The 21,055-nt window shown below is 41.3% G+C and overlaps 1 protein-coding gene across 1 annotated transcript in view; it reads right to left on the bottom strand.

The window, feature by feature from the left end:
- The window catches only part of LOC120057775 (collagen alpha-1(XXVIII) chain-like), a 45,122-nt gene extending 31,073 nt beyond the window's left edge, over window positions 1–14,049 (bottom strand). Inside the window, exons 1-10 of the mRNA XM_039006245.1 lie at window positions 13,878–14,049; window positions 12,121–12,692; window positions 10,041–10,061; window positions 9,849–9,908; window positions 7,797–7,850; window positions 7,544–7,588; window positions 6,584–6,610; window positions 6,444–6,488; window positions 6,280–6,324; window positions 5,344–5,397 (exon numbers count right to left, since the gene is read on the bottom strand). Coding sequence (XP_038862173.1) covers window positions 5,344–5,397; window positions 6,280–6,324; window positions 6,444–6,488; window positions 6,584–6,610; window positions 7,544–7,588; window positions 7,797–7,850; window positions 9,849–9,908; window positions 10,041–10,061; window positions 12,121–12,692; window positions 13,878–14,049 — 1,095 coding nt within the window. The remainder of the gene's footprint in view (window positions 1–5,343; window positions 5,398–6,279; window positions 6,325–6,443; window positions 6,489–6,583; window positions 6,611–7,543; window positions 7,589–7,796; window positions 7,851–9,848; window positions 9,909–10,040; window positions 10,062–12,120; window positions 12,693–13,877) is intronic.
- Window positions 14,050–21,055: the final 7,006 nt, after the last annotated feature.

The raw sequence follows: 21,055 nt of genomic DNA, 5'->3' as shown, positions 1-21,055 counted from the left end.
TGAGAAAAAGCTCATAACAGAAATTCTGATCTCAAAGGTAATTACTCAAAGGTGTTATAAATCAAGCAGACCCACTGGGCACACACTGGTTGAATCAACAGTGATTTAATGTAATTTGTCAACGTATTGTGACGTGGAATCAACGTGGAAAAGACAAAAAAGTAAATATACTAGTACTGTTTTCATCTAATTTCAACCAGTTTTGTAAAAATTTGTAGGGGCCAAAAAGTTGACCACTTTTCCATGTACAGTGCAGTTCAGACAATAGCTCATCCACCAGAGTTGTAAACATTGAAATTAAGGTAAAAGTTCAACTTAAATACATTGACTTAACCTGACTAACAGGTTGCTACATCAATCTAATTTCAGCATAATCATCAGAACTATGTATACTTTGAAATTGAGTTGAAAATAAAGAAAACTCATATTTGTCATCCTATATTCAATATATTAGGTGGTGGAAATGTTGGATTTCATATTTGATTAGACATATTTTATTTGACCTTGTTCAATGTTGAAAAAGACGGGGCCCACGCCTGCCACTTTGGAGCCAAGCCCATCCAATTAGATTGAGCAAAAAATATGAATAAATAAATAGAAATAAAAATGGTAAATAATGTATTTTTTATTTTGGAGTCACTTTTATTGTAAATTAGAATATAATATGTTTAACACTTCTACATGAATGTGGATGCTACCATGATAATGGATAATCCTGAATGTGTGAGAAAGTTACAAAGGGTCAAAGATCATACACCCAAGACATGCTATCATTCCCTGTTATTGGTAATGGTAAGAAGTTGGAGGTAGGATCTTTGACCCTATGTAACTTTCTCACTCATCATTATCCACAATTCATTCACATAATCATGGTAGCATCCACATTAATGCAGAAGTATTTAGAAACATATTCTATTCTTATTTACAATAAATGTGACTCCAAAATGACTGTACATTATACACCATTTATTTCTAATAGGTACAAACTAAAACTACAAACTGAAACACAACCAAAACGAACTGCAAATGCATCCAACAAGTTTGTAGTCACAAGCTTGATGTAGTCATTGCGTGCCAGGAATATGGGACCAAATACTAAACTGTTGACTACTTCATTTATATAATAATTTTGACCCCTACCTTTGAGAGAAAAAACATTACTTGTTAATCAAAATCTATTTCTCTGAGCAATTGTATTAGTATAAAATATTATAATTTCCCAATTTTCTGAGCATGCAATATATTGTAGCTCAGTATTTGAATTATTTTATACAGTTAAAATTGCTCATCTTTATCAAGGGTGACAATTTCGGACCCCATATATTGAAATAAAATGTGAAGCTAGCCTGAACAACGCTGACTTTTACTGGTATATGAGGCGTAATGCACTTCAGTGAGAACAAGTCTACCATCCAGATGCCTACCTCTATTTACCCTGCTTGACTGTGGAAACAAGCTGTGTTCGATTCAGCTGAGCTATAATCTCAACACATTTAGACATTAATCAGCTTCCATACTCATTTGCGTAGACTACCTAAATAACATTGAATTGTTGAAAGTAACTAACTTTTCTTACACATTTATGTGAAAGTAAATTCGAAGTGAGGTTGGGTTTATCTAGGCTACATTGACATCTAACTTGCCCAAAGGATAATTTCAACTTGAAGCTAGGTATACTATCATTCGTCCATGATTAATTGGATCTTTGCAAGTAATTACCATTAGCTCTATAAAGACGATTCCAAGTTCATGATATGAATAATAAGCTTTTATCTTTGGATATTGTCTTTTATATATATGTTATTCATAATATACAGTATATCGACTACGCAAGCAGAATAATCTCTCCTTCAAATATTGCTATTTGGTTTCAATCAATTAATGATTGAAATGTTGGATTCACGTCTCCATCTCAACCAAAAATCTAAGTTAAAGAATAGCACTAAATCAAATCAAACTTTAAATACACTTCAAATAAAGTTTTATTTGATTTAGTCATATTCTTAAATGTTTGGTTGAGATGAAGACGTGAATCCAACATACTGTATTAATAACTTGTAGATTACATTTTAAATCAACCAACCATCCTGCATATACAAGACAATAAAGGTAAAACTGTACAGTATTATTAATATCATGAATTTGGCATCCTATTTATAGGGTTAACGGTAACTACTTCTAAACTTTCAAAGATCCAATCAACCATGGATGAATGATAGTATATCTAGCTACATGTTGAAATTATGGTGTACTTTGTTTGGCAAATCATTTGGGCAACGTAGCCTACATTTGGGCAATGTAGCCTACATAAACGCAACCTCACTCCGAATGACTTTCAACTATTCAATGTTATTTAGGTAGTCTACGCAACTGAGTATGGAATCAATGTCTAAATGTGTTGAAATGATAGCTCAGATGAAACGAACACAGCTTGATTGCTAAGCAGGGTACAGAGGTAGGCATCTGGATGGTGGACTTATTCTCATTAAAGTGCATTAGCCCTCATATACCAGTAGGAATCACTGCTCAGGCAGAAATCGTTGGACTATGGCTTCGTGTTTTATTTCAATATACCTCTTATTTAGGTTGATAGCATGATGTTGAAACAACGCCATTGATTTAAACATGCCATTTTACTATCAACATTGAAACGATGTCAAATAAAATGTCTAATCAAATCTAACATGTTACAATTTAAACCACTCAATCATTTTCAACATATACATAGTTCTGATGACTATGTTGAAATTAGATTGATGTAACAACCTGTTAGTTTGGTTAAGTCAATTTATTTACATTGAACTTTTACCTTCATTTCAATGTTTACAACTCCGGTTGAAATGTGGTGTAAACAGTACTGGTGGATGAGCTATTGTCTGAACTGCACTTTACATGGAAAAGTGGGCAACTATTTGGCCCCTACAAATTAAAACAAGTCAGGACACATCCTACAGCCAGGCATTTTCTCAGTTGAGTTTCCGACTCAAAGTAGTCAAAAACACCCAGTCTCAAAACAATGAAGAGCTGTTTTACTGGAGGCAATGGTTCACTGCAGAGTTTGCAGTAATTATGAGCTTCACTCATGACTTAGGAGATATTTCATCCTAAATGAGAAATAGCAAAGAAGTGGAGCCTGTCAAGAAGAAAGCTGAGATAACTTTCTAAGTGGTTTTCCCAAAGCAAGGCAGATATCTCACAATTTTCATTGCATATCTCCATACCAACGGAACAATCACATTTGACCTCTTAAAAAGCAGGTTTGCATTTTCCGTCATTAATCTTTCTGGCAGCTCTGCAGAATGGTCACTAGCTGGCACAGCACAGCCACAAAGTCATACAATTTTAAACCTAACCCTAACCTTAACCCCAAACACATTGCTAACCCTAATGCCTAACCCTAACCTTAACCCCAAACACATTGCTAACCCTAATGCCTAACCCTAACCTTAACCCCAAACACATTGCTAACCCTAATGCCTAACCCTAACCTTAACCCCAAACACATTGCTAACCCTAATGCCTAACCCTAACCTTAACCCCAAACACATTGCTAACCCTAATGCCTAACCCTAACCTTAACCCCAAACACATTGCTAACCCTAATGCCTAACCCTAACCTTAACCCCAAACACATTGCTAACCCTAATGCCTAACCCTAACCTTAACCCCAAACACATTGCTAACCCTAATGCCTAACCCTAACCTTAACCCTAACCACATTGCTAACCCTAATGCCTAACCCTAACCTTAACCCCAAACACATTGCTAACCCTAATGCCTAACCCTAACCTTAACCCCAAACACATTGCTAACCCTAATGCCTAACCCTAACCTTAACCCCAAACACATTGCTAACCCTAATGCCTAACCCTAACCTTAACCCCAAACACATTGCTAACCCTAATGCCTAACCCTAACCGTAACCCCAAACACATTGCTAACCCTAATGCCTAACCCTAACCTTAACCCCAAACACATTGCTAACCCTAATGCCTAACCCTAACCTTAACCCCAAACACATTGCTAACCCTAATGCCTAACCCTAACCTTAACCCCAAACACATTGCTAACCCTAATGCCTAACCCTAACCTTAACCCTAACCACATTGCTAACCCTAATGCCTAACCCTAACCTTAACCCCAAACACATTGCTAACCCTAATGCCTAACCCTAACCTTAACCCCAAACACATTGCTAACCCTAATGCCTAACCCTAACCTTAACCCCAAACACATTGCTAACCGTAATGCCTAACCCTAACCTTAACCCCAAACACATTGCTAACCCTAATGCCTAACCCTAACCTTAACCCCAAACACATTGCTAACCCTAATGCCTAACCCTAACCTTAACCCCAAACACATTGCTAACCGTAATGCTTAACCCTAACCTTAACCCCAAACACATTGCTAACCCTAATGCCTAACCCTAACCTTAACCCCAAACACATTGCTAACCCTAATGCCTAACCCTAACCTTAAATGAAGACCAAATAGCACATTTGTGTTTTCATACATTTTTGCAATACAGCCAATTTTGACTTTGCAGCTGGCCCATTTAGTGAAAATCGATCAGTTCTGCCTCCAGGACAAGACTCATGACAATAAACGTCAACCTGCTCTTTTAGATGCTCAACACCTTACATACTTAAAACATATTCCTAATAACATGGTAGACTTTAAACATTGCTATTCCATAATTCATCCACTTTTGAAACATTGTATTTGATGGTGGTGCTGATTCAATTAGTAAGAGATAAGTCACTTCTTGTCAGCACTAGCAAATGATGTGACCTATCCACTCTGCTGCTAAGATTTCATCTGCCAGAAACCTCAATACATACACTCAACACGTACAGGATAACATACTCATATTATGGGAGCAAAATATATCTTTGACATTCTAAGTGTTTACCCTTTTGTTCATATTATCTCTTTCCAACAGACACCTGCATGTTCTCACATGGAGAGAGAACATTTTACTTTTCATAGCTGTTATTAAGTGCCTTGACAATCCCTATAAAGGACTGGTAAGGAAGTTGACAATGCTCTAGGCAGTTCCTAGTGTATATTTAGAAACAGGACCCCTGCCATTAACTAAACCTGTATATGGTTGTGAAAACTAACATTAATCCCCACACTGCTGAACTAATGAAGGTGAATGCACAATGGCACTGGGCCAATATCTTCCATGGGTGCCTTTTAGGGTTGACACATGCCCCTCAATTCCCAGGTAGTAGAATGGGTGTCAGGAATCTGTCTTTTAAAGTTATAGTAAAAGGAAGTGTACAGGTGACAGCAGATGTGTGTGATGAGTTAAGTATGAAGTGTCTTCTTACTAACCTTCTTTCCTTGAGGGCCCTCAGGTCCCATGTCACCCTGTGGTCCGGGTATACCCTGGGAAGGAACAAAGAACACTCCTTAACAAGGGTACATGTGCTGCTGCTGCTACTGTGCTGGAGGACACCATTCACATCTAGATATAAAGTGAAGGTTACCCAGATACTGATGCTAAATTACTGGGAAGAGCTAAAGAGTTTACAGCAGCCTGGTCTCATAGACCAGACGTAACATAGTAAGGGTAAATCTGGGACACTCAAACTAGTATGATACTGTATGTTAGGTTTGGTATGGTTACATAAGACAGAAGGTTACTTAAGGCAAAAACAAAAGTAGGGTGGTTGGTCAAGTGGACGGGGAGGCGTGTAACGCGAAAGTCTAGCAACTGAACTTCAGCATTTTAGCAACTTTGCAAGTACTTACTATTTCTTAGCTACTTTGCAACTACTTAGCATGTTAGCTAACCCTTCCCCCTAACCTGAACCCTTTAAACCTAACCTTAAACCTAACCCCTAACCCTAACCCTTAGCCTAGCTAACGTTAGCTACCTAGCTGACATTAGCATTAGACACCTAGCCACTTAGCTAACGTTAGTGACAACAAATTGGAATTCGTAACATATCATACATTTTGCAAATTTGCAAATTATTTTTGTAACAAAGCATACGAAATGGACATCCACAAATTAATACATACCATACCAAACATAGCATATCATACTATTTGGAGTGTACCGGATTTACATTCACTGTGTTCTGTCTACTCCTGAATCCAATCCAGGTTGATTACAGCCATTATCAACTACATTGTGTGTGTGCGTGGGACGGGAATGGAGAACGGAGTGAGTACGTATGCGTTTATACAGGAGTTTCACAAAAGGATAACGCTTTGATCTGAATATGTGAATTTTCAAGGTACATGTCGCTGTTGTCTACCCACCTGGAGACCTCTGACACCTCTGGAGCCCATTGGACCCTCAGGACCCTGGGAGTGGACAGTCAATGAAACAGTAAAGAAAGGTACTGTATAAATCAGCCTGTCATACGACCAATAGAACAAAAGCATGACACAGAGAGCAGACGAATTTGATTATTCATACATACCCTGTCTCCTTTAATTCCTGGAATGCCACACTCGCCTCTCTCACCCTGTGTAATGGAAATCGAAAGCAATACGTCATATGAAATGAATGTACTGTAGCTTCAAAATAACAGAAATATTAATGGCAACTTGAATGACATACCATCTCTCCTTTGTAACCAGGTTTTCCCTGCAAATAAACACAGTATAATAGGTTAGAACGTGAGCAACAGTGGTACAAACACTGAGTTTACCAAAGACTAGGAACACCTTCCTAATATTGAGTTGCATCCCACCCTTTTGCCCTCAGAACAGCTTCAATTTGTCGGGGCACAGACTCTACAAGGTGTTGAAAGCGTTCCACAGGGATGCTAGCCCATATTGACTCCAATGCTTCCCATAGTTGTGTGAAGTTGGGTGGATGTCCTTTGGGTGGTGGACCATCCTTGATACACACGGGAAACTGTTAAGCGTGAAAAATCCAGCAGCCTTGCAGTTCTTGACACAAACCTGGTGCGCCTGGCACCTACTACCATACCCCGTTCAAAGGCACTTCAATCTTTTGTCTTGCCCATTCACCCTCTGAATGGCACACATACACAATCCATGTCTCAATTGTCTCAAGGCTTAGAAAAACTTTTCTTTAACCTTACTCCTCCTCTTCATTTACACTGATTGAAATGGATTTAACAAGTGACATCAATAAGGGTTCATAGCTTTCACCTGGATTCACCTGGTCAGTCTATGTCATGGAAAGAGCAGGAGTTCTTAATGTTTTGTATACTGAGTGTACATTGATAAATGCTTAGTCAACATACAGCTGTATTATGTTAATTTGAGCCAGGTTGCTGCAGCAACAGGAAATGTGAATGATTGTGCTGATTATAATTTTTTGACACTTTTGTAGCGGTTGATACATTTTGCGTAAGGGAATATTACAAACTTCAGAAGCCTTTTTAAACCTCATATACACTACACATTTTACATTTCCTGCATTGCAGGGCATTTCTCCTCCAACAGGGTGATCAAATTAAGATCCTACATTTGTATCTATAGATGTCTGGATATCTGCATAAGAAAATGTAATTTAAAAAAATACTGCGTGTTTAAGTGTATCACTCACCTCTCCGCCGTCCCGACCTGGAAGTCCACTTAGTCCTCCCTCTCCCTAAAAGGAAAGGAGAACAGGGCATCTGTATTATTTACACAGTACACACGGGAGCTATTTGATTTAGATTTCTCATATTAGGAATATATGTCTATACAAGCAAAGTAAGTGGAAATGTGCTGTATATTGTATCTCAGTGAGACATCAGGAACACAACAGGTATGTTCATTAATTAAATAATTCAACATAATCATAACAAATCAAAGACCTTCAATCCTTTAAGACCAGGGGCTCCATCATCTCCTGGGCGACCCTTCTTCCCCTGTGGAATGAAGGAACAACATGAGATTCATTTAACTCACTTTAAAACAAAACAGGTTTGACGGAAGGCCACTACTATCCATTGCAAATGATCTGCAGCGAGTCAGTTAAGTGATAATGCCCAAGAGGATGGTGTTTGGAGGATATATTGGCACGGTGTCACTTTAATACAATGGGTTACCAACATATTTACATTTTAATATTAAATGTTATTTTGATTAATTTCTTCATATTATTTCATTCTTCCACAAGATATAGTCCTGACACAAATCTAGGGTTGCTAGAGATGCAACCTAGTCGTTCAGTCTTTTTGCTCTGTATCTAGAGATGCGACCCAGTCGTTCAGTCTTTTTGTTCTGTATCTATGGACGCTACCCAGTCGGTCAGTCTTTTTGTTCTGTATCTAGAGATGCGACCCAGTCGTTCAGTCTTTTTGTTCTGTATGGACGCTACCCAGTCGGTCAGTCTTTTTGTTCTGTATCTAGAGACGCGACCCAGTTGTTCAGTCGTTCATTCTAAATGTTCCATTGCCATACTTGCTTGCTAGCTAGCCAACTACGGCTAACTTACAGTCACGTCAAACAGTGCAGCTAGAATAACAGCAAAGTAGCTGCATTTACTTAAGCTGTTTTCTAGTGACATTTATTTGGATAAATCCATAACAATAAGCTGATGAGATGCGATTTCGCCCTGGCATAGAAAATGTGCTCACTCGTCAGGACACTGTCGTTCAGACGAGCTAGCCAACAACACAGCTAACGTTACTGTAACACAATCACTTCAAACTGAAGCTGGAAAGACTGCAAATTAGCTGCGTTTTTCGTTGTACCCTTATTAATTTTGTTGTTGTTGTATATATCTATAACAATTATTCTAGCTGAATCATGATTTAGACTGGCTGAGAAATGCTGCCTGTCTTTCTGTCTCGTCCCAACACGTTCATTACTATTGGACAGCAGGAGATCGAATTTGAATATTGAAACAAGGTTGTATATGTCGGAGAGACAGACAGCAAGGTTTATACAAATCTCAGCTGTTGAAAAGTAAATGTTAGTCTAAAAGAAATGTGAGATAATGTCTAGATGGTTTTTTATAGTGGAGATCAAGTTCATAGTTTCCCTGAGGCATTGTTCGGTCATTGCAGGTGGTAAAAGGACCTGAGGTCACAAGGGGGGTGGCTTTGTGTTTGTGGGTGTGTGTGTGTGTGTGTATGTGTATGTCAAGGATGGACATGTTGCTGCTTGACCAAAAGGTGAGAGGTCAGGCACCTGGACAGCGTGTGGTGGTTGCCATTCGCAGCTTATCGTCGATTTGTGGCCGTTAAACTAAAGAGAGTAATTGTGAGAGCCTTTAAGTCTCAGTTTAAGAATGTAAGGAATCTCTCTGTAGAGAAAGCCCCTGGTTAATGATCATGCAACTGTCTGTCAGCACAAGACTGTCAGACGCTGAGGACCCTGACATTAACATGGCTGTCATACATCCAGAGAGGGGCCTCTAGTCTGGTCCGATGATGTGGAAGATCACGCACCTAGTGTCACAGTTTAAGCCCCCTCCAACATTCTCCATCTCTGACTAGCTGACAATGGAGCTAGTAAGTGTTATTTACGATGGCAAAGGTCCTGTTTTTATTGGGAGTAAAGGCCTTCATAGGCTGCCCCTGGTTTCCATGGGGGACATCTTATGTGGGAAGGGAAATGTCCAATAACTTGTCGGGACAGGCAACGCAAATTAGCAACTGAGGTTTATAGAAAGTATTCATTGTTTTTCTCAATCTATTTTGTCCTGCAGCATTTGGAGTATTTTCAGAAGTAAGAAAGACAGCTTGCTCTCTCCACAGGGGGTACTTCGACTAAACCAAGCAATTACCTCTGATATCAGAACTATGTTAGCTTCCTCTTTACAAAATTCAGCACTTCAGGAACAAACAACTTTATTTTATTTCAAAGGAGAAGTGTTTTGTGATTGGGGAGTGTTTGGAAAGGACAATGAAAGTACTTACAGTTGGACCACTGAGCCCTCTCTCGCCCTTCTCACAGGCACATCGTTGGGCCAGGGGACACTTCAAAAAGGCAGGATAAGGTTTCAGAATCAACATGTACAGTATATGACCATGCAGTGTCCCTGAACTTAATTATGTATTTGGTTGAATGAGGATAGCATTTCAATTGCATCAAAATGTAATAGTACCTACCCCCTTGTCAGCCAGGTCAGTCTGGGTAGAGAGAAATAAAACAGTGACAACCATTAGAGACAATCATACACCATCCAAAACATACAAACAGAAATCATGTACATTTACAACTATACTGAACAAAAATATAAACACAACATGCAATCATTTCAACGATTTTACTGAGTTACAGTAATAAGGAAATCAGACAATTTAAATAAATAAATTAGGCCCTAATCTATGGATTTCATATGACTGGGCAGGGGCGCAGCCATGGGTGGGCCTGGGAGGGTATAGGCCCACCCACTTGGGAACCAGGCCCAGCCAATCAGAATTAGTTTTTCCCCACAAAAGGGCTTTATTACAGACAGAAATACTCCTCAGTTTCATCAGCTGTCCGGTTGGCTGGTCTCAGACGATCCCGCAGGTGAAGAAGCCGGATGTGGAGGTCCTGGGCTGGCGTGGTTACACGTGGTCTGCGATTGTGAGGCCGGTTGGACATACTGCCAAATTTTCTAAAACGACGTTGGAGGTGGCTTATAGTAGAGAAATTAACCTTAAATTCTCTGGCAACAGCTCTGGTGGACATTCCTGAAGTCAGCATGCTAATTGCACGCTCCCTCAAAAGTTGAGACATCTGTGGCATCGAGTTGTGTGAGAAAGATGCACATTTTAGAGTGGCCTTTAATTGTCTCCAGCCTAAGGTGCACCTGTGTAATGATCATGCTCTTTAAATCAGCTTCTTGATATGCAAACCTGTCTGGTGGATGGATTATCTTGGAATTTAAGAGAAATAAGCTTATTGTGCATATGGAACATTTCTGGGATCTTTTATTTCAGGTCACGAAACATAGGACCAACACTTTACATGTTGCGTTTATATTTTTGTTCAGTGTAGATTACAAAGACAGGACTTGTAAACTCTAGCATATTGTATCATATTTCTGCCTCCCCTCGTCACACACCATTTAAACCTCTAATCCTCTCATCTGGACTCTGAAAAGCCTGCTGTGTGAGTACAAGTGACTGTGGGGGGTTATCTGAATGATGGTTTCGTGCCAAGCTCTGTTTTGCTATGTTGCCACTTGAAAGAAATCAGTGAGTAGACTTTCCATTGTAATACCCACGAGCCAAATGTAAACCACGTTATGATAAAAAGAAGGCTAAGAATATCACTGAAATTATCACTGAAAGAACCTGTCTGCTTCCACTCATAGGTATGTAAGGTGCGACCACAAGAGGCTCTGTTTACCCTTATTGGGACAAAAACCTTGTGGCATAGCAGATTCAAAGTAAAGCCCATGGGATATGCACTCATAACATGCAGATGGTAAGAAGCCAAGTCTATTGAAAAAATGTAAGACAGCTAGCTGTCTGCTCATTGAACAAAAAAGACAAAATCCATGGCTGTCATCGATAGCCATTTATTATCTTGCTACAGTGTCTTGCATTTGTATAGCTACAAATTGTGGAATGTCAGTCATTCAGGCTCCAGCCTTTATCCTACTTAAAAAACCTTCCTGAGAGGATTTTGGTTACAATATCCAAGATATCCCTAGTTCAACTTTGATTACATCTAAATCACAACTGTATCATTGCATCATTATTACACCCAATATTGTGTTTTTGAGCCCTCCCCTTCTCCTTTTCCACCTCTTCAGTCTAATTAACATGCTGCTCTGCCAGAGGCTGTCCCCCAAATGGCACCCTAGTCCCTTTATCGTTCACTACTTGTGATCAGGGCCCATGGGGTTCTATTCAAAGGTAGTACACTATGTGGCTAATAGGGTGCCATTTGGGACGCACACAGAGAGAAGCACTGACCTCAACTTAAGCAGTGACTCAAAGTAGAATCCAAGTAGCGCCTTTGCTGCTGTTCGATGGCCGCCCCGAGCAGGCACTGCATCCCACATTCTCTCTTTCTCTCCCTACATTGCTTTCTCTTGTCATCTCCACTTCCTCCCTCTCTCTCTATTGCTAACGCTCTCTCATGCTCTCTCTCTCTGTCTCTCTCGGGAGTTGTTGGTGTGCGGGTTGTGAAAGGGTTTGCTGTCCTTTTTTGTGTGTTTATTTCTATGTATGCAAGGCAGATCGTACTCACAATTTCCGTGAGGACTTTCTCCACAATATCAGTATCCTGTAGATTGTGGAGGTATCGGGAAGCAGGAGAGCTGGCCAGCAGACGGAGCTGGGCCACGTTGGCTGGCTCATTGGCTGCACGGGTGATGCCCACCGTGAAGAACTTCACCCCCTGGTTCTTGGCGTCGGCGGCAGCTGAGAAGATGTCTGGGTTCCTGGGGTGGGAGATGCCGTCAGTGAGTAGGACGGCCACCTTGATGCTGCCTGGGCTGGACTCCTCCAGGTACATCTTAGTCATGTTGGTGATGGCGTAGGTGGTGTAGGTGCCGTGACCGATGTATAAAATGGGGGTGATGTGGGACTTGAAGTTGTCAGTGCCTCTCCACTGCTTAAAGGTCTGCTCGATGATGACGTGACTGCTGTACTGCAGCAGGGCCACCTTCCAGCTCAGACTGCGACCGGTCTGCAGACGGACAGCCTGGAGCCTGTCTACCACATCCATGGCAAAGTGCTTCTCCTGCTCATGGTTCTCCTTGGCACTCTCAGAGCTGTCCAGCAGAAAAGTAAGCTCCAGACCGCAGTCCTCATCTAAAAGTGTTCATGTGCAGAGCTGTCAGACACACAATTGCGACAAGAGGCCATTCTATTGAAAAATGTCATTGTGGGTTATGAATGTGTTATGAATGTGTTATGAAGTACTTACGTACAGGTAACTGACATAATAAAGGAAACACTTGAGTAAACGAGGGATACAAAGTATATTGAAATCAGGTGCTTCCACAGAGGTGTGGTTCTTGAGTTAATTAAGCAATTAACATCCCATCATGCTTAGGGTCATGTATAAAAATGCCCAGTTGCCCATTATTTTGACTACCATGACTAGAAGAAGAATTTCAGTGACTTTGAAAGAGTGTTCTCAAAGGAGCATAGGGGGTTTAAAGTGTGTGTATATATATATATATATATATATATAGAAATAAATGTAAAAAAATATAATAAATAAATAGGTCACCAGATCTCAACCCAATTGAACAGTTTTGGGAGATTCTGGAGTGTTACCTGAGACAGCGTTCTCCACCACCATCAACAAAACATCATATTATGGAATTTATCATGGACAAATAGTGACGCATCCTTCCAATAGAGTTCCAGACACTTATAGAATTTATGCGAAGGTGCATTGAAGCTATTCTGGCGGCTCGTGGTGGCCCAAAGCCCTACTAAGACACGTTATGTTGGTTTTTCCTTTATTTTTGCAGTTACCTGTAGGTGTACTTCAACTAAAGTGTGTTTTCTATCTTGCCTCATTTTTAAATGGAAATGCAATCATTCAAAGTTATGACAGTCAAGTGAAAATGTCTATGAAGCCAAAAACCCTATCTGAAATCAACCCTTTATCTTTATATTACATCTCTCACAAGGGCAGAAAGACCAAGCTAAATCATGTTCATATGTTCAAAAAATGCCATAGGATATCAACACCTTGGGAATATAGCAGGTACAGTATACCACAGGACATCCACTGATAAGATAGATATCTATCTACTGTCTGTACCTGTGTTAACCAAATGTAAAAACTTTAACATTTGATTTTATGATGTATGCTCAACCTCTTGTTTAGCTGGAATCTGATTTCTATTGGATTGATGGATAATGGTCACAGAAATGGTCACAGACATAATAAGACATCTGTGATCTCACTGTTTAAGCACCGTCTGAAATTAGCAACTTTTGCAATGAGCAACTGTACTATTAAAAAGAGGATGTCTTTTCTCATACCTTGTCTATTATGTTTTTGCCCGTTAGGTGCAGTGGCTGTGGCTGCAGCTCGCAGCTGGGCCCCCCTGCCTCTGGGTCTCTTGTTCATTGTTCTCTCCTCATAGTAGTCCTGAGACCAGACACCCAACAGGCCTGCTACAAACAGGAGCCATGTCACTGTAGGGAACATCATTGTCCCTCCTGCAATAATAATGTTTGGAATGTTTATTTATTTAAAGAACAATCTACATGATGACTTCATGTTCGATGACGACGTCATGATTGGTCAACAGCGTAGAGTATTTGAAAATTGATATTTGTGCACAAGATTAGCGCACAACAAGTCCTCAGATTAATCTATTGCACTAGTTTTTCATCTGAAACCATACGATTTGTTAATTTCTCCCTCCTCCATTTTGAATAATTTTTTGAAATCACACACCCTCCCTCTATTATAAATTTTTAACATGCATATAGGCAGATTGTCCTTTTACTGAGCAAAACTTGTAGACTCACAATCCAAAGCCTTTTTTTGCGTGCTGCAGATTCAGGTATCCTTGTGCTCCACTAAGTGCAATGTTCCAAAATGCTGGGGTTGTGCAGGTAGCGAGAGAAGAACAGCAGTGATGGAAGGTTCCAGTTAGTTCCCTGAGTGTGTAGCAGCAATAGAAACAATGATAGCCATCCTGAGGCACAGTGTGTCTGTGAGCCTCTGAGCCTCTCCCACCTCCTTCATAAAAGAGGAGGGAACACCAGATCCCGCAAGACCCCGCCAAGACTCTGGTTCCTGCTCGGCCCTCAGGGCAAGGGCAGAATGGGGTTGGGTTTCAGCACTTTGTTGTGTAGAGGTTGTGTAGGTTTTATAAAGATGGTTGTGCAGGTTGTGTAGAGATTATAAAGATGCCTCCAAGCATCTAATATATTTTGATATGGTTGTGTAAAGTCATTATTTTTATGAGTGGTGTATATGTGTTACTAACCCGAATAAATCTATTATTTTCATCCCTGAAATTTAACTCCATCCCTACCATCTGTATTTGACTTAATAAGAGGCAAATGGATAAGGGAGGAAGTGTTGTTGTCTTAAAGACCAATAAACTTTCCCTCTTACATACCACAGGATCCTACCGTGGTAGTCATGTGATCAGAGTTTAGTGCGTTGGGCTCATCTGGTCTTCCTCATTGTGCGTGGAGAAGGCTTTTGTCCTGTGGTAATCGATGGGTTAATGACTCTGCCTCAATCAGTCTTACATTTGTCCGCAAGAGGTTTACAAGTAGTTTCCATACATGGAACAGCTTATCATAGTTACTTCAAATCAAATCCAAATGTATTTATACACACACACACACACACACACACACACACACACACACACACACACACACACACACACACACACACACACACACACACACGTGTTTAGCCCCCTCCCCCCCCCAGCTTTTGCCCTCAGAACCGCCTCACTTTGTCGGGGCATGGACTCTACAAGGTGTCGAAAGCGTTCCACAATGGTGCTGGCCCATGTTGACTCCAATGCTTTCCACATTTGTGTCAAGTTGGCTGGATGTCATTTGGGTGGTGGACCATTCTTTCAAAAATCCTTCTTTAACCTGTCCCTTCCCCTTCATCTACACTGATTGAAGTGAAATTAACAAGTGACATCAATAAGGGATCATAGCTTTCACCTGGATTCAGCTGCTCAGTCTATGTCATGGAAAGAGCAGGTGTCCTTAATGTTTTGTACAGTCAAAACAAGGTTCCTATTCTGCTGTAAAAGTGTATACCTGGGAGCAAAGATATCCCTCAATGACAGACACACAAGACATTTATATCTGATGCATCTGACATGAATTGAACTATTTATAGTGTGTCTGTGTGTGCTTTAAGTTCTGTGTGACAATGTGAGCAAGAGTGGTAGTAACACGAAGAGCCGAACAGATCAATTTCGAGCACAATTTTTTAAACTCGGGTATCATCACGGTAGAAAAGCAGTTGTTAACCTGATGAAGTGCTGCTTGATCTTCCGGAATCCTTTTAAGAGATTACCATCTGACTGCACTCTGCTGCTGGCTGGCCCCTGACCTTTGTACCGGTATGGTGCGAGTGGTGGCTGGTCCTGTGCAGACTGGTTGGGAATCATACAGCTCTACGCCAGCTGTGCTCTGGGTGACGAGACGTTTTATTCCGGACCTGCAGGCGGCAAGTAATCAGAGGAGAACTGACACTCAAGAATGTTGCGCTGAATAATGGCTTGGTTAACTCTACTCCCAAACCTTCTTTGCACTGACAAGAGAGAAAGATTGAGATGACAACCCTTTCAATGTATCTTACCGGTATATAATATTAAATATATGCTTGTGAAACCTTGTTGATTCTATCCGATGCATTGTTTATCTTGAACATGAAGAGACCTTTGGCTCTTTTAGTTCAAATGCCTAAGGAACAAACCTGTGCCAACTCTGGCAAGATGTTAAAACAGCTGACTGAGCAGTGAGTCACTTCTCTTGTTAGTAAGCATATATGAATCCGAGAGCAGGGTAATGACAACGTCATTATGAAGGGACCAATCAGTGAGCATGGTTATGATGATGTCATTATGAAGGGACCAATCAGAGAGCAGGGTTATGACGATATTAGGAAGGGACCAATCAGAGGTCATTATGTTGATGTTGTTATCGATCAGTCACACATTTTGGGGAGGAGTGATTTTTCTCCATACCAAAAGGTTCCATGCATAAGTGATATTACTTGAGTAGACGATGTCAGGAGAGCCTGGGCTACACATTCCCATTGTTGTACAATAATGGCAGAAGTTTGGTAGCCTATACTCACTGATTTTGGGGTAGTTTGGTTGCCTATATTCTCTCACTATTCCAGACCAGAGGTAGCCTGTTCTCTCTACTCTGAACTAATATTACAAGAGCATACAGTTGGGCAACACATTGCCGTTGTCCAATAATGGCAGGCGTTTGGTTGTCTCAGCCTGTTGTCTTATTCCACTTGACTTATTCCACTTGTGGTAATCAAATTTGGAGCCATCAGTCCAGGACCATTGCCTGTCCTGTGGGGGAGAATAGTCTCAGCAGCAAAGAAATCCCACATTCACATTGTTATTTGGTATGCTTGCAGGAAGCAAGAACTTCTGAACCATAAAAGCTACCAACAACTTAAATGTGCAGACTGGCACTGTTGCTTGAAAAAAACATTGATACTACCTATACTTTTCACATTATAACCATATCTGTATAAATCCCAACGCATTTCAATGGCCATAGTCTTGAATGTTAAGTCTTACACCACTTGACCTAGAAAAACCATTCAACTTTAAAAACTTGCAGACTGGTCTGGAATGAATTTCACTTAATACTAACATGCTGGGGCGGCAGGTAGCCTAGTGGTTAGAGTGTTGGGCCAGTAACCGAACGGTTGCTGGATCGAACCCCTGAGCTGACAAGGTAAAAATCTGTCGTTCTGCCCCTGAACAAGGCAGTTAACCCACTGTTACCCGGTAGACCGTCATTGTAAATAATTGGTTCTTAGCTGACTTGCCTAGTTAAATTGGTTGCTTGTATACAGCTTTGATACCATTTAAACTATAACTATTTGAAAAGCTTGAGGCACATTTGGATTCACCACTGCTCTTTATCTGTTGAAAGGGATCATGTTAGATTTAGGCAATTAAGTCTTACTTACTAAGAGTCAGATGAACTCATAGATACCATTTAGGTCTTTAGCATGCTAGCTGTTCCTGTAGACTTCGTCATTGAGCAAATGCTAGTTAGCAATGGCTCCAGAAACGACCTTCTTTCAAACCGTACGCAGAGAGAAATGGTATACGAGTTCATAAATAAAATAAATAAAAAAGTTACCAAGACCCCAGCCTCTGGAATAGCCTGCCAGAGAACCTGAACTTCACACCTTTTCAGCCTCAGTTTGTTATTTTGTTTATCCTGTGTCGTGTAGTAAATATTTGTTTTAAATTTCATCGTAAAAAAGTGAAGCACATCTCATTCATGTCTGAAATATAAAGCTTGATTTGATTTACTCAAATATGACATTTGGTACCTTTGTCCCATCTAGCTGAACAGCTTCATATTCTCCAATCCAGGTAGCAGGTAAATCACTATTCATGTTCGCCACCACAGCCTGTAGATGTTGGTAATCTGCACAGCTGTGCACAGATGCAAGGTTTCCTCAGAGGGACACACAATGTAGCTAGAGAAAGAGGTAGACAGAGACAAAGTAGTGTCATAATGGAAGTATTAGTCAGCAGTCTGAGAATGTCTTCTGGTCTCAATCAAATATTAGTCATCGCAACTAATGCTCTTTTAAACATGCTCCTACAGATATTGCGTCCGTCTTATCCCATGTCCTGTGGGTCCCAATATACAAGAGGTCTGATTCCACACAAAAGTATTCGAAGCTTATAGAAATTTCAAGTTTGGTGTTTTACATGAAGCACCGGTAAAAAATAAAGGGAAAAAGCACCTTTAAGGTAAAGTCAAACTAAATAAGCAAGTGGATTTCAATTGAACTTTCCGTTTAGTTTAAGTCACAGTAGATGGTAAGCAGGATACCTCTGCATCAGGCCAGTTCCTTTCAGTCTCAACAAACAGGAAGCAGCGTGAGCCAAATCGTAACCAGTCTTCTGGGCATGGTCTGCTTGCTGCCCTTCTCACCATGAGCTTCTCCTCTGCCCCTGGAAGAACAGACAGAAATGTTGTTCACAAACTGCCCCCACACACTTATTTTGATAAGTAGAAGCATCTACATAGTAATACATGTTTCATCATATGTAACACAGCTCTAGATTCTCACATTGCCTTTTCCAGCAACTATAGTGGAATTGTAACCAGGCCAAATTCAAAACCAACTATGCACTTACAAAGACAGGTTTGTTCAGTGTTGTCCTCCAGCAAATTCACTGAAACAAGAACTAGCAGAAATAAAGTGAAGGGTAGGCCTCATCACCTGAATTACAAAAAATATATATATATTTACTATACTGAAGTATTCAGAGTATGTTCTTGGTTTTCAGTTTGTCTTACCTGCTGCACCACTCAGAGCAAAGGCAGCACAGAGCAGCAGAGAAATGGTTGACGTCACCGTGGTGGAGTCTTAAAAATAAAACACAATTAGATTTGTCACATGTTAAAGTGAAATTCTTTCTTAGCATTACACAGTAAGAGGAAAATGCTATAAACTATCAGAATTCACTGAAAGGAAATAACAGCAAAGTCAATAGTGAATGTACGGATTGTGGGAGAGGGAATTACTAGTAAGTTCTGAAGAGCCTGTTTAGCTCGAGAATGGGGTTGCTGATCCTCAACACTGGGGCCCCACAAGGGTGCGTGCTCAGCCCCCTCCTGTACTCCCTGTTCACCCATGACTGCGTGGCCAAGCATGCCTGTGTTGTCTGCAAACTTGATGATTGAGTTGGAGGCATGCTTGGCCACGCAGTCATGGGTGAACAGGGAGTACAGGAGGGTGCTGAGCACGCACCCTTGTGGGGCCCCAGTGTTGAGGATCAGCGAAGTGGAGGTGTTGTTACCTACCTTCACCACCTGGGGGCGGCCCGACAGGAAGTCCAGGACCCAGTTGCACAGGGCGGCGTTCAGACTCAGGGCCTCGAGCTTAATGATGAGCTTGGAGGGTACTATGGTGTTGAATACTGAGCTATAGTCAATGAACAGAATTCTTACATAGGTATTCCTCTTGTCCAGATGCGACAGGGCACTGTGCAGTGTGATGGCTATTGCATCGTCTGTGGATCTATTGGGGCAGTAAGCAAATGGAAGTGGGTCAAAGGTGACAGGTAAGGTAGAGGCAATAACCGCATCGAGCTAAAGGCTAGAGCTGCCGCTTTCAAGGAGCAGGACACTAATCCGGATGCTTATAAGAAATCCCGCTATGCCTTCTGACAAACCATCAAACAAGCAAAGTGTCAATACAGGACTAAGATTGAATCCTACTACGCTGGCTCTGATGCTCGTCAGATGTTGCAGTGGTTGAAAACTATTACGGACTACAAAGCCTGCAAGCCTACCAGACGAGCTAATGCCTTTTATGCTCGCTTCGAGGCAAGCAACACTGAAGCATGCATGAGAGCACCAGCTGTTCTGGACGACTGTGTGATAACTCTCTCGGTAACCGATGTGTGAGCAAGACCTATAAACAGGTCAACATTCAAAAAGCCGCGGGGCCCGACGAATTTCCAGGACGTGTACTCAAAGCATGCGCTGACCAACTGGCAAGTGTCTTCACTGACATTTTCAACTTCTCCCTGATCGAGTCTGTAATACCTACATGTTTCAAGCAGACCACCATAGTCCCTGTGCCCAAAGAAGCGAAGGTAACCTGCCTAAATGATTACCACCCCGGCCTTCCGGGTGGCGCAGTGGTCTAAGGCACTGCATCGAAGTGCTAGCTGTGCCACCAGAGACTCTGGGTTCGAACCCAGGCTCTGTCGCAGCCGGTCGCGACCGGGAGGTCCATGGGGTGACACACAATTGGCCTAGTGTCGTCCGGGTTAGGGAGGGTTTGGCCGGTAGGGAAATCCTTGTCTCATTGCGTACTAGCGACTCCTGTGGCGGGCCGGGCTGTGTTTCCTCTGACACATTGGTGCGGCTGGCTTCCGGGTTGGATGCGCGCTGTGTTAAGAAGCAGCTTGGTTGGGTTGTGTTTTGGAGGACGCATGGCTCTCGACCTTCGTCTCTCCCAAGCCCGTGCGGGAGTTGTAGCGATGAGACAAGACAGTAACTACTAACAATTGGATACCACGAGAAAGGGGGTAAAAAAATTATTTTAAAAAATGGCACATAACTGCCCAGGAGTAAGACAGGTCAGGGTTTCGCACACTGACTAGCTATGTAACATAATTGATGAGGGTTGATATTGGTTATGATTATGACTGTGGATGCGTTTCAATCTCACAAAATTATAGGCATGATGCAAGAAAGGATTCCAAACAGATAACAAGTATTGCATATCCAACAAGCTAGTTAGCTAAGTTTACTAGCAAACAGTGAGGAGAAAAAATAATACAACAATTTACTGTTGTAAATCTCTAAAACTGACGCTGGTTTTACTATAAAAATATTGGCCTAAGCATGCCTGATAGACATGGCTGTAGGTAGATACTGTCTGTCTACCTACCTAGGCTCATCTGTACGGTCTGGTCACTGTGGAAAGGTTGAGG

Source organism: Salvelinus namaycush, chromosome 13 (genome assembly GCF_016432855.1).
Source record: "Salvelinus namaycush isolate Seneca chromosome 13, SaNama_1.0, whole genome shotgun sequence".
In the NCBI taxonomy this organism is placed as follows: domain Eukaryota; kingdom Metazoa; phylum Chordata; class Actinopteri; order Salmoniformes; family Salmonidae; genus Salvelinus; species Salvelinus namaycush.
The sequence above is the reverse complement of the archived record's forward strand: the minus strand, read 5'-3'. Positions and strand labels throughout refer to the sequence as shown.